Here is a 14,877-nt window from a genome sequence, read left to right as displayed (position 1 = left end):
ATACAGACATGGACTTGCTTACTATACTAAGGAATAGAGAAATATTATAAGATGTTTGAACACACACACAAAAAAAGAAACTTTGCAAAAGACGTGACTAGCCTTATAAACACGCCAATTACTAATTGACTATTTTCTAATTACAAAATGGCTGAGACTTTATTTTCAAAGGGTAAGACTTCTTTTACTCTACATATAGAAAAGTAGACAAATCATAAATGTACAGTTCAATGAATTCCCATGAAGTGAACATACCTGTGTAACCACAATCCAGGTCAGGAAACAAAACACTACTAAAACCTAGAGAATCACCTTGTGTATCCTATAGTCACTATCCTTATTCTTAACCCCATCCCCACCCCCACCAATACAAAAACAAAAACAAAATCCCAGTACCCTGACTTCTGATTGGTTTTGCTAGTTTTGGAAATCGTATGGAGCTTTTTATGTCTTGTATTTTTCACTCAACATTATATTGGTAATATTCATCCATATTGTTATGTGCTTTCTCCTAAAGTTCATTTGTGAGTATCCCACAATTTATTTATCATTCTTCTATTGATTGACATTAGGTCTGTTTACAGTTTGGATCTGTTATGAATAGAGCTGAGTATATAAAACGATTTTGGCAGAGATAGCCACTTGCAATATTAAATCTAATCCATGATCACTGTACATCCCCCTTTATTTTTAGGCCTTCTTTGATCTTTGTCCATACTGACCTTGCAAATCTTTCCTTAGATTTATCCCTATTTAATTTTTTATTCCAACATTTTAACCATAATATTTGGTTTTAATTTATATTTTTTCTTTAACTTTATATTGTGAAATATTTACCCATGTGAAATGCACAGAGGCATATACTACATTTGTACTTAACACTTGCCTTCAACAATTATGAAGTGATGAATAATCTCTTTTATATATAACTCCACCTAATCAATCCTACTATTATTTGAAGAAAATCTCAGTCCTTATATCATTTCACCTGACACATTTCATAATAAATCTCTAAAATATATACTTTTACATATAGCCACTTTTTTGCATCCCAAAGTCATGTAGTTTAGAAAATGCACTCAGTTAAAAAGCAGCAAACTTAAAATTCCACCCAATGCAGCTCTTTTAAAGGTAGATTTCTCTTGGTCACTGCCTTCATTTTTACCAGGTGCCCCAGTGTTTCTCCCTGCATAAGAATAGTTTATCATTTAGCCAAGAAAACTTTATACTTGGATTTGGAGTCTTACAATTTCTACAGTTCTCTCACTTTGTGAATGTCCTTCATAGGTTTCCAACTGCTCTTTCTTGCATTAAGCTCTGTCCTTTGCTATTCCAGCTGATAAGGCTGTAGTATCCTGGCACCATAGTCATATTCTCAAAAAGCCCAGAAACTTACCTGTCACAGTTGTAGCTTGTCAAGGGTGAACTCTCATCCAGCTTCTGTGTTCTTTTGGATACTTTCCAAAATGTTTGAATTCTCATCTAGGGCAGGATTTGCGTGACCACTTTACAAAGCCACCATTTCTATTTTTGTCTTTTTAATATCTCTAAGATCGGTGATATTATTTCCTTTCTATCAATAATTTGTATGTCCTTTCCTTCTCCCTCCGTCTCTTTTGATGACTCTTGATCAAAAGAGATTTACAAATTCTTTGGTCTTTTCAAAGAATTAACTTTGGCTCTATTCCAATATTTTGCTTCTCAGTTCATTAAGTACTTCTCCCATCTTTATTATACCCTTCTTTCTAGTTTATTTGGGTTTAAAATGTACTGTTCTTTTTCAGACCCCTTAAGATGGGTATATCACTGATTTGTGGCTTTTTGTCTTTTCTGATATATGCATTTAAAATTTTATATCTCCAAAATTCTGCATTGCTAGCACCTTATATAAGGTAAACCATATAATATGCTTAAATACATAATAATTTTTAAAGATTAATAATCTTCTACCTAGAAGTATTAACTTTCATATTAAAACTTTTATTCTTTTATTTAACTAGTATGTATTAAGAGACTATTATGTTTACAACTCATATTACAAAACATACTTAAGTACATGTTATAATAAAATACTCCCAGAATTATTGCTATTCAATATACTGAATTTTAGAACATTTGAATAAAGTGAAGAAGGGAAGGGAACTAATACTTGTAAAAGACCTACATTGAGCTATATGTATTAAGAAAAAATTCAATTATATTTATAGCCAGTTTTTAAGTATATTTTTCAGATATCAGTGACAGCTTATAGGAAAAATAAATACAATTTATTCAGTAAATTATATCCATTATTATATTTCTGCTGCATTTTAAAGTTCCTCACCTCATATCCTCTAATCACTATTGAACTGTCTCATCAATATTCAAAAGTTTAACTAAGCATTGTTTACTTATTTGATTCATTAAATTGCATCCTTTATAGTAAAATTACCTCTGGGCACAAAGCAACTAATATGCATGCAATCTAAGAATACTGACTGCCAGCATATCTCAGAGTATTGATTGTGAATAGCCAATTTAATAACTATACCTAGTGCTAAACTCAGGAGATTAGGAAACTGGAGAGCAGCTAAATTGAGGCAAGCAGAGACTTTCTTGACCAAAACAAATCCATCATCCATGGGAAATGTGCTCCTCACTTATAGGATTTCTGCAACTCAATAGAAATACATGGCTGAACTTAAGTGTTACATAATAGAAATATAAAAGGTGACTTAAGCACTATTAGGGAAAAGATCACAGTGTTTTAAAACTTATCTGAAGGTGCAGAATCACTAGTGAAAGCAGCCTAGTAATGAAATGTCTGGCTTCTAACCCTCAGTTTACATTAGTCACAACTTTTGTATTTAGGAATGACACTGAACTGAATGGAAACACATAAAATCAGCTTTTCTTAATTTCCCTTACAGTAACCATGAAACCATGAGAAAAGAGAAATCTTTTTTGCAATCACAATGAGGAGCATGAAACAAGATTTTTAGTAGTATTTTCTAAGGTTTTCTTTCCTTTCATCTTTGTGCAATGACCCATCTTCAAAATCCCATTTTCTAGGTTCAAGCAAGCAATAAAATAGCCTCTGGCCTCCTTCTCCTTTATCTTTTTCTTCAATGAAACAAACTGCAGTCACAAACATGTTTTGTCTCTCACCTCAGGCTTGGGAAGATTTCTTTGTGTTGCATGGAGAGTATGAGTGGAGCTTTGTGCTAACACCCAGTAATTTGGCCTCTACTTCACAGCATCAGCCACTGGTCCGGGATATACAGTGTGGAGATGGATATCTCCCTATTCAAATAGAACTTCCATTCCTTTGTAGAACACCATTAAAGATGAGTTAGGTAAAAGCCAAGGATGATTAAAGAGAAGAAACACTTCTTAAAAAGGAAACAAATGATAGAAGAAAAATCTTTGAAAGAAGGAAACAAGTGATAAGGCTCAGTAGGAATTCCTTTCCCATAAGAGATTTTCTTATAAATCAGATGATAATTTTTAAACATATGGTTCTAGATATCCCTGAGAGAAAAGAGAATGCTTCTTCTAAATTAAAAGAGTGATCCAGGATACTAAAAGAATGCAATAAAATCAAAATCAAAGTAACTAAAATAAAATATTCATTTGGAACGATAAAATGCAAACTTGATATTACTAAATATTTACGCCAATGCTTGAGAGTACAAGCTTGAGGAGTAACCCCAGAATGCAAAGTAAATGAGTAAGGAAATTTTGTTATAAGGTCACAGAGAAGATGGCAGACATAAAGAAGGAAAGAGGTTTGGTCCATAAATAATAGATATCTGCCAAGAAGACAGAATAGATGGAGCAAAATCAACAATGACAACAGCAACAACAAAACATCCAAAGTAAACACCAGTCCGAAAACAACATAACTGAAAAATATCCCTACCTTAAAAATAGAGAACTCCCACAGAGTTTCAGGAAATAGTAAAGTCTTGATAACTCCCTCTTTGTCACACCTATAACTAATCTATCACCAAAATCTGTTGGTTTTATCTTCTAAATATTTCTTGACTTCATACCCATCTCCATGTCCACAGCTATAACTGTAGTTTAGGCAATCCTCAGTTCTTATCCAGACTCAGGCATCCCCTCCCAATTGCTCTCCTGTTTCTACTTTAGCCCCTTTCTAATCTGTCTTCATATTGCAACCATTTATTCAAATCATACAGTGCCCCTCAACACCAACATGAAACAAATAACTAAACAGATAAATTAGGATAGTTTCATATAATGAGAATTACAAGTAATAGTAATCATAGTAAAACTCAGAATAATATATAAAAGAGAGTGACTAAGGGAGGGATGGTTTTTAGGAAGTAGCCAAGGGAGGCTTCTTGGTTTAGCTGAAACTTGGATCAAAAGGAGCTAGCCATTTGGAGAAAGAAATGTAGAAAGAGCTTCTGGGTAGAGGGCACCAGAAATTCAAAGGCTCTAAATCGGGAATATGACTGAATGTTGGAGGCTGTTTTGCTGGAAGGTGGTGAACAAAGTGAGAGTTATAAGATGAACTTGGAGAAGTACACAGATACCACGTCAGGTAGGACCTTGTAAGCTGTGGTGAGGAGTTTACAAGTTATTCTACATGCAGTATGGAGAGTTTTTGACAAAGGAGTGACCTAATGCATGTACTTAAAAAATGAAACAAAACAAAAGATGCTTGACTGCTGTGTATATCTTTTCAAAACACAAATTTGATGTCACATGTACATGTCACTCACTCCTGCTTAAAATCCTTCAGTGTGTTGGAATTGCTCCTAACTCTTTAACTCAGCCAACAATAAGATCAGGCTCCATCCTTTGCCTCTAGGATCATATTGAGCCACAGGTCCCCTCAACCTGCACATCTGCCTAACCGGATATTTTTCAGGCCTGCATGTACTCCACTGGCCTCTCCACCCTGCACCTACTACTCCTCTGCCTTCCGCTTGTCTTTGCCGGCCTCCTATATCTCTCCGCCAAAGCTCAACTGTCTCTGTCTTACTGAAGCCTCCCCTGACCAGCCTCTCTCCACTAAGTCCGAGCCCATATTGTAGATCTCTAGCAATAGGTAGCTTTTCTAAACCACAATTTTACATTTGTGTGGTTATTCGTTCAATAGCTATCTTGGCTAATTTTTTTTTCAATTAATAAACTTTTTTTAAAGAGCAGTTTTGAGTCCACAGCAAAAATGAGCAAAAAATAAGGTTCCTACACACCCACTGTTCCCACAAACTTAACCACCTCCTCCACTATCAACATCCCCCACCAGAGAGCTGCATTTGCTGCTGTCGATGAGCCTACATCAACATCATTACCACTCAAAATCCAGTGCTTGAATTAGGGTTCACTCTTTGCAGCAATATGGATACAACTAGAGATTATCATACTAAGTGAAGTCAGAAAGAGAAAGATAAATACCATATGTTATAACTTATATGTGTAACCTAAAATATGACACAAATGAACCTGTCTATGAAACAGAACCAGAATCACAGACATAGAGAACAGAGTGCTGATTGCCAAGGGGGAGAGGTTGGGTGAGGGATGGAGTGGGAGGTTGGGGTTAGCAGATATAACCTTTTATATATACAATGGATAAACAAGAAGGTCCTACTATATAGCACAGAGAACTATATTCAGTATCCTATGATAAACCATAATGGAAAAGAATATAAAAAAAGAATGTACATATATGTATAACTGAATCATATTGCTGTACAGTAATAATTAACACATTGTAAATCAACTATACTTCAGTAAAAAGATAAAATAAATAAATTAGGGGTTCACTCTTGCTGTTGCACATTCTAAGGGTTCTGACAAATGTATAATGACATGTATCTACAATCATAGTATTATACAGAATAGTTTCACTGTCCTAAAATTCCTCTGTGTTCTGCCTTTGCAGTGTCTTTTTGGACTCACATTAGTCCCCAGTTGCCTGCAGGTGCAGTGCTTGGTAAATAATAAACATTCAAAAAAATTTTGAATGAATAATTAAATTAATAGTTTTGAAGAACTCAAAGTATGGTAAAATATTTACATTTCAATATGCATTTTGATTATTTTTTAAAAATCTAACCTTACTAGCCTAAAGAATAAATTACTTTCAATGGAGCAAAAATAGGATTTATATTATGCAACACTAAATAACAGCAGAAAATAGAGCTGTATTTATTAAATTCAGGGAGTACACTATTGAATGAGCAGTGATCACTGAGTGCAATTTAAATTATAAAAACAAGTGAATGCAGGAACTAAGAACTGTGTTTTTAAAATCTAACAGGTAGGGGCTTCCTAGGTGGCACGGTGGTTAAGAATCCGTCTGCCAATGCAGGGGATATGGGTTCGAGCCCTGCTCCAGGAAAATCCCACATGTCGCGGAGCAACTAAGCCCATGTGCCACAACTATTGAGCCCATGTGCTACAACTACTGAAGCCCACATGCCTAGAGCCTGAGCTCTGCAACAAGAGAAGCCACGGCAACGAGGAGCCTGCGCACCACAATGAAGAGTAGCCCCCACTCACCGCAACTAAAGAAAGCCCATGCACAGCAAAAAAAGACCCAACACAGCCAATAAAATAAATAAATAAATAAATCTAACAGGTAACAAAAATCAGATAGGGGAAGATAAAATACTAAGGAAGAATTCTTCAATTATTACAAACATGGCTAAATGAAGATTGGGAAGTAGGGGAAAGTTCATAGCCCATCCAGTAACCATTGATTGCATATGGCAGCAATCATGGATTTTAGATCCTGTAACTTCATGTAAGGGAACCGGATTGTGTTTGACATGAATAACTTAGAATCATCACATCAGATAATCAAATATATTATTTGCATAGTTAAAATTATCATTATCCTGGAGAATCAACTATGGAAAAAATGAGTTATCTACTAAGAAAAGCCATCCTATAGATTTAGGTTCAAATCTACACTCTTAAAGGTATCCACTGACTCAGAATCCATGCTTCCTGCCTGCCACTATTAATATCACATAATTTTGAGGGACAAAATCAGAAAATAAAACAATATGAAGGATAGCAAAAAAGGAAAGAGACACAAATTGCAAAAATCAGAAATATTAAACCAACAAGAAATAAAATAGTTCAAGTAGTTGAGTGACAATAGGGGAGGTGTCTAAAAACTATTCATGAAACTGAGGTAAGTGGTATATTACCTGTTTTATAAACAAGGTTATAGAGATTCAGTGGTTAAGAAACTTGCCCCATAATATGCAGCTTATAGATATCAAAAATAAGATTAAAATTTAGGCCTTCTGACTCCAAAACCACAACATACCTACAGCTTGCAACAGTACGGCATATCTCTCAGATTCATACAATTTTGTTGGAAATGAAAATTAGTATAAAGTATTTGAAAATCACTGTGGCATTTTTGTACCGAAAGCAGAAAAATTTCAATAATTTTGGACCCCATAATCTCCTGTCTGGGATTCTATTCTGGGGAATTATTCCAATATGTGGAAAACAATATTCACGAACATATTCATGGCAACATTTTAATTAAGAGAACAAAAGTTGGAAGCTACCCAAATACTCCACAATAGAACAATGGTTAAATGATATTTGGTACACAACTCATATGATAGACTATTATTATAAAAAAAGGGAAAATATTTATGTGTGACTATAATGTTAGAGAATAAAAGTAGGTACATAATTATATTAACTATATGTAATAAAAATACAGGAAGGGACAAACACACACACACACACACACACACACACACACACCAATTGTGTGAAGGTGATAAAATAGCAGGTTATCTATGCTTTCAGTTTTAGATGTTTATATCTTTTTAAATGTTTTTAACCTCATTTCTAGTGATCTCATATAGAGTTCAAAGTTTATAGAATGATGAAATCTATCATAAGGATAGAATTGAATCATGGAGAAATAAATGAAGAGGAAGTTTCAACCTTAAAAGGTGTAGTGTGACTTATGAATACTATATTTCCTCAATTCCAAGTTAAGAATCACTAAATAAGCATGATGCTAAACGCCAAATATTTTTTTCTGTTTCTCTGTCTTACCCTCTCCTCCATAAAAAAAATATATATATATATATAGTAAATAAAATTATTATTTCACTGTGAAGGTAATTACTCCTCCAGCTCTTATTTTTCAATATGCTGGAAAGAGAAATAATGTGTGGATTTTTTAGCTTTATCACAGATTTTACCTGGTACAGCTAAAATTTGTACTTTCTCAAAACCAGTTACTTAGGAACATTTATCTTTTACTTGGATGTTTAATTTTGTGGTGATTCACCAGGAAATTATACATTCGATATTTAGAAGTCCAGAAATTGTATTGAAATCTGTGTTTGTATCAATATCTGTAATTTGTTGAATTTAATCACACTCCGCTCCCTCAAACATATATATATTTAACTAACTTAAAATAATCTAGCCAATTAAAGAAAATTGAAACAGAGACCTGGAAATCAGATATATCACTGGGAGGGAGAAAGATACACATTTGTTCATCCAACAGCATCTCATCCAATTTTGTAGTTTGAAAATAACTTAGATTTCTTCAGCTAAAAGTATGCTCAAGACCAAGAAAGATAAGTTAGTTCTCGGAATTGGGAATAATGAGGCAAACATAATATAAAAGGCAGTGTTAGAGCCTTTCAACTTAAGCAAACAAATTTCTGAAGTTCAGTCACTCAGCTGTATGCCAGTTCAAAACAGTGAAGAGATAAGGATGAGAAATATGAATTTGATTATGATTGTCTTATTAACTATATATATATATATATTTGAGATCTGTGTAGGTATGTCAGGCAGTGTTTAATTGCAAAGAACTAAATTACTCTAACTAGTTTAAGTAAGAAATGTTTTATTATGTGTTAAATCGTTTACAAAATTATTGAGTTAAATTAACAGACTCGAGGGAGATCTTTCAAAAATGACTATTAAAGCTAATCAATAGGACCAAGCCACAAAGGAAGACACTGATGTCTTCTAAAAACAGGAAGTCTCCAGCTGTGGTCCCACACTCCACTTGTTCTGCTTGCCACACGACAGGCCAATGCATGGGAGACAAGGTGTTGAGGCAAGGAATATGACGTATTCGGAAAGCCGGCAGACCAAGAAGATGGCAGACTAGTGTCCCCAAAAACCATCCTACCTGAGTTAGAATTTAGGCTTCTTTTATACAAAAAAGGGAAGGAGGTGTTGTTGGTTGTTGCAGACTTCTTGATGCCAGAATCCTTTGTTCTTACAGCTATCCACGTAGATCAGGTTGCGATGTTCCTGTAAACCTCCAACAAGGCAAATGTTATTCTCTGTTCTGCAACTTTATATGAATGGGAAAGTGTTATACCTTTAAAGGTCAGAGGCTTGAGAATGGACTGTCTTGTATATTTCAAGCTATAAAGCAACATTTTAAACTTGTAACAGAAACAATAGAATACAAAGGTTAATGTAAAATAAACAGATCCAACATGCAGTCCAATTTAGCTTTTCCTGTTACACACTGCCTTGGTTTAGAAGCCACCATGAGCAAGATAGCACCACATTCAGGAAGCCTCTGTGATCTGGAAGCCTCTGCTATTATTGGCAGTTCCAGAATCCCACCATGTTTGCTATAATTTGCACCAACAAGATGGATGTCTTGTGCCAGGCTTCTTGATTCCCATAAAGCGAATGGTTAGACAATGAGCCATTCATTTTTGCTGCCACAGTCAGGGGGTGGAGTGGAAAGGAAAAATAATGTCTCCATGACTATAAAACACTAGAATGAGGGGGAAATGGAAGATGAAAACCAAAGTACCATATCCCTTTGGTTACTAAACATCCATACACATCCTTCTCCCCATTCGAAAACTCCCCAAGGCGACAATTGGCAATGACAATGCTCCATACTGATGTTGTGCAAATATCTCTTAAACAAATGAAAATGTCTCCACCGTCTTCCTAAAAGGGAGAGCCAAGGATTCCACTAGTCAATCTGTCCATCTGCTCTAATGAACTACATTAGAAATTTACCTACCCACAGCACTCCATCACAAGAAAGGAAGGGGTCCAGGTTATTTAATATTTAGATCCAAAACAATATAAGGAAGAAAATATGGCTCTTACAGTCTTGATTTCATAAGGCTGCAGTTATAATTTGTAACTTTCTTCCTCTTCTACCGATTTCTTACTCCCTTTGCCTTCAGCCAGCATCTAGGCTGGTAGAGGCTTTTTAATATGGTATAGTGACCCAATTGTTTTTTCCTGAGAGATCAGAGACTACAGTGCCTCTTGTGGCCCCAAGGACGTGCTAGTGCTAGGCATGCTCCAGACTATCTCAAGTTCCAAACAAGCTTTTCACTGCCTGAATTTTGTAGCATCACCTTGGCTGAACCAGAATCTGGAAAAAGTAATGTTTGGTTTTCTAGCCTGTAGAGTAGACGAAGCAAGTGAAGGAGGATGAAATGGTTGCAGCTATTCACTTCTTCCACCCAGTAATTAATTGGAGAAAGAAGAATTACTCTTCCATTATTTTTGCCACAGTAAATAAGTAGGGGGGCAAAAAGAAACTACTTTGTCGTGCCTTTATGCATGGTTAAGTTCTAGTGTCTGAATAGGGTTAAGCTCTAGGAACACAGAGATAATTATTGAATCTCATAAAGGGATCAAGTTCAGTATGACACCAGCCACCAAGAGCTCATAACCAGGAAGGATCATCTCGATGTACAAATTGTGCTTTGACAAAGAGCTGTTCCCTTCTGCCGCCCTCCCATATCCTAGGAATACTATTTCTCTGCATTTAAACCATTCCAGATTATCATGACTGTTCTGTCACCTCTTCTCTGTTAAATCCATCCAGCTGTGTGATTCACCTTTGTGTGGGGCCCAGGAGGAAATATTTCTCATGCCTCTTTCTCAAATCATTCATTAAAGCCTCTATGGCTTTGAATGGGAAGTGGTTCTGATGACCTGTGAGAAAAGAACATCTTCAATTTCTATGAACGATTCTTCATGCTACTAGGCTACAAGGTAGCATCTTTCACTTCTTTGCTGAGTACTACTAAGGTGCTACAATTTACACAGATGCAAATCAGGCAGTGGCCAAGACAGTGATTTTGGCCTCATTAGTAGAACCTGTTAATTGGATGATACAGGAGTGATTTCCCAGGGATGGGTCTGAGAAACATCCAAAGGAAAAAAAGTTCACTAATCATAAGCACAGGGTAAACTTTAAAATTAATCTGTCATGTGATAATTTGTTGACAGATTGGCTATTGGAAAGACATGGAACAAGAAGATGCAGCAGAAACTGTCAAAACTAGGGGGAATGAGTCATCCATCATCCTGACAGGATTAGAAGGAAATACGTTATATCACTTCACAGTGAGGGCTTATAACGGAGCTGGATATGGGCCACCTAGCAGTGAAGTGAGTGCAACCACCAAGAAATCCCGTAAGTGACCTGGGCTTTTTGTTTGTTTCAGACAAAAGGGAAACATCATTTAACATTTGTGAAAGCCATGTGAGGTACCTAATAAGCAGAGTGGAAGAGGAGTTTTGAATCATAGTCTTGCTTTGATGCTTAGATCTGAATTCCAAAACTAGCTCAGAAAATTTTTCATTCACAGTAGATAAAGGTTATCTTCCTGTGAACAAGGCTAAGCGATTTTGATACAGAAGGGAGATAAAAGGATTCAGGTTCAAAAGCTCAGCAGAGTAGCTATTAAAATGACACTCCTGGAGCAAAACCCTCCTTATCTGACTCTAGCTGGGAGGAAGCCTATGGTGCCAGCCTACTAGAAAGGGCAGAAATACTCACAAGAAAAGACTGAACACAAGGCAAGACTGAAATACTCACAAGGATTTAAATGAATAAATGTATTTAAGACTGCTCGTCCACTCACTTTTGCTTTTCATTTTGCAGCCCCCAGTCAAGCACCTAACAACCTCAGGTGGGAGCAGCAAGGCTCTCAGCTTTCTCTGGGCTGGGAACCCGTAAGACCATTTGCCAACGAATCTGAAGTCAAGGGCTACAAGGTCAGTGTTTGTTCACTCTCTTGGCTAGACACTCATCTGGAAAATCGCTGTTGTGAGGATGCGCAATTTAAAAGGCATAAAAAGACCTGTTAACAAACCTTTTTTTTTTTTTTCTTAATCATTTTTCTACCTGTACCTTAGAAAGAGCCTTTCTGCTGTGGGGAATCCGAGGCAATCAAAATCGGTTTCAGCTACAGAAGTCACAGGAAGGGGATGGGTAGGAAAGACAACAGCAATTTGAATACAGGGTGAAGATGGCTCCATGAAGCAGTGTCAGGACAAGCAGAACTTAGGCAGAGAGTCTTGGCACTCTCTCCCCAAAGACAAACTCTCCTGGAAGATGGAAATGACTAGACCACTTAGTTTGAGTAGAAAGACTTTCCATTAGCAAAGAAACACAGGAAGAAAAAATGCTAGGGTCAGCACGGGGGATAGGAAAGAGACCATGGAGAGAGACAGCAAGCTCCAAAATAGATACAACATTTCACATATGGTCATCTGCTACGTGCCAGCCAGAGATCTGCAAATATAAAAATGTTTAGGCAGTATGTTTTTGAAAAACAACTTTATCTCTGATTTTAAAATATATGTGGTCTATGTATTGAATTGGCTGAATTTCAAATTCTTCTTCCATAATATCAGATTCTCTTTATCTTAAACTCATACAGAATCATTAGTGGAATATTATTTATAGCAGATTTTTTTTAATATTTCAATGATAATATTTAGACTGAAAAGCATCATTTAGATGGCTGCTCAGCTATCAGAGATGGTAGCACAGCACTTTGTATATAAAATGCTAAGATTCTGAAGCTAAAAATTGAAAAAGTGATGAATGGAATATATTTTTAAGTTAGAGAGTTCCCATTAAGAATATCTTAAGGCACAAACTGTAGCACTTCTTACAGACTCTAATTGGGATGGATCATAGACACTCTCACACTTAAACACTCACACTCAAACCTGTCCTAATCCTCAGGGGTCTTGAATTTGATCTTTGGGAGGAGGGCAGGTGAGCCACCTTCTGTACCCTTCCCTTAGTCCTCTTCCTTCCACACCCTTTCCCTCATCCTCACAACTTGTATTCGAAGGCAAAGATACCCTTCAATGATTAAGGGTAGCAGTGTGACTGGAAATGGTGATGGACCATCCAAGAACCAATCTAATATCATTAGAACTCTGGCAAGCAATCTCCCAAACTGGAGAGGCAAATAGATGCAGAAAAGAGCTAGATAAAAGCATATGACTGCCTAGAAGAGCCATTCGGCTTTAGGCACCTCTCAGGTGAGAAAAGAAATACCATAGGAGCTGGAGAATGCATGAGGCTGGGCATCGGTGGGATGACCCTCCTCGTTGCTCGTGTTTGCCCCTTCATCTCTGCCATTGCTCACCCTTTTTACATGTGACTGTCGTCCCTCGTTTACACATGATTGAAGGCAAGGCCTCTGTCTTACTCATCTCTTTATCCCTAATGTTTCTAGAGTGGATGAATAAATTAATTTTGACGCAACTAGAGGTATTTTGTGCAGTTACTCACAAGTGTGTATTATCAGTGGTGTGCTTTTTCTAGCATGGCCTTCCCATGTGTTGTGGTAGAGGAAAAGAGCACCGGCCCTTGAGTCAGACCAACTTGAGTTCAAATCCCAGCTGTGTAACTTTGAGCTAGTTGCTTAACTTCAGTTTCATCTTAACTTCAAACAATGCAAAAATAATAATAACGTATTATAAACGGACACAATACTGTAAAGCAATTATACTCCAGTAAAGATAAAAAAAAGATAATTTGTGTAAAATGCTTAGCATATAGGTAGTGCTCACTGAAAAACAGCTACTATTGTTCTTATTGTTATTGAAGGAATTCCACCTGGTTAGGTGGAATTTTCAATATTTTAACAGAAGAAACTGATCTTTAAAAATTGCCTACCAGTGCTGTCTCAATGAAGACAGCACAAGTCACCTTGGAATACCTTGTTGTCGGGGGGAGAATCACTAATATGGTCCATCTTAGCCGTATAAGTAATGACAACTTACTTAAGGATTTTTTCCTTTTATTTCCTTGAAATGGTCTCACCTCCTTATGTCCCTGAGAAGGAAAATCTAGTTCCTAAGAAAGGACTCTGCTGATAACAAATGGAGTGAGACCTCAAAGCCTGTTCTTTTGCAACTAAACCTTATTAGAACTTCGGATGGATGGTCTAATCCCCAATAAGAGAGCTACTGGCAGGAATGACACAAAGGGCCCCATGAGGGAAAGGGGACTTCAGATTGATGACTTAGGCTTAACATAGAGCCTGGATTCTCCTGGGAAAGTCTAGTTTTCACAGGGCAGGTAACTAAGCTCCTATTGACACAGGCACAATGGAACAGGAATGTGATTAGAAACAATAGCTGTGAATATATACTAAAGAGATGGAACCCCGTGAACACAAGCTTGGAGCCCCCTTTTCTGAGCATGAGTTGGAAGAGAACTGCTCCAGCCTTAGGCAAGGATCTGCATGCCGTGAAAGAGCTGTATCATCTGGAGGGAGGTTCACACAAATATGGAGTGGCCAGTATGATACTCAGAGGGAGAAGACTCTTTGATTCCTACTACATCCCCAAAAAACTACTGCCAGACCAAGAGTGGCATCAATATGTTAGTGAGCCCCCTCTTCTTAAACATAATAGTGTGTGGCAGACACAAGAGATTAACAAAAGTAGGGACATGTCAACACACTAGTCATTTCTCTTTCCATAAGGTAATTTGAGGTAGGCTTGACTCATTAAGACTAAGTTTGCCTCTTGGGATTCTTGGAAAATTTGCAGTGGAGGACTTCCTGCTAATCAGAGCAAGAGAGAGCTTCTACAATTAATTGC

The 14,877-nt window shown here is 36.7% G+C and overlaps 1 protein-coding gene across 1 annotated transcript in view; it reads left to right on the top strand.

The window, feature by feature from the left end:
- CNTN5 (contactin 5) overlaps nucleotides 1–14,877 on the top strand; it is a 1,287,027-nt gene that overhangs the window by 1,259,164 nt on the left and 12,986 nt on the right. The window contains exons 22-23 of the mRNA XM_057750478.1: nucleotides 11,251–11,437; nucleotides 11,909–12,021. Coding sequence (XP_057606461.1) covers nucleotides 11,251–11,437; nucleotides 11,909–12,021 — 300 coding nt within the window. The remainder of the gene's footprint in view (nucleotides 1–11,250; nucleotides 11,438–11,908; nucleotides 12,022–14,877) is intronic.

Source organism: Hippopotamus amphibius, chromosome 9, assembly GCF_030028045.1.
Source record: "Hippopotamus amphibius kiboko isolate mHipAmp2 chromosome 9, mHipAmp2.hap2, whole genome shotgun sequence".
NCBI classification, from domain to species: Eukaryota; Metazoa; Chordata; class Mammalia; order Artiodactyla; family Hippopotamidae; genus Hippopotamus; species Hippopotamus amphibius.
The sequence above is the reverse complement of the archived record's forward strand: the minus strand, read 5'-3'. Positions and strand labels throughout refer to the sequence as shown.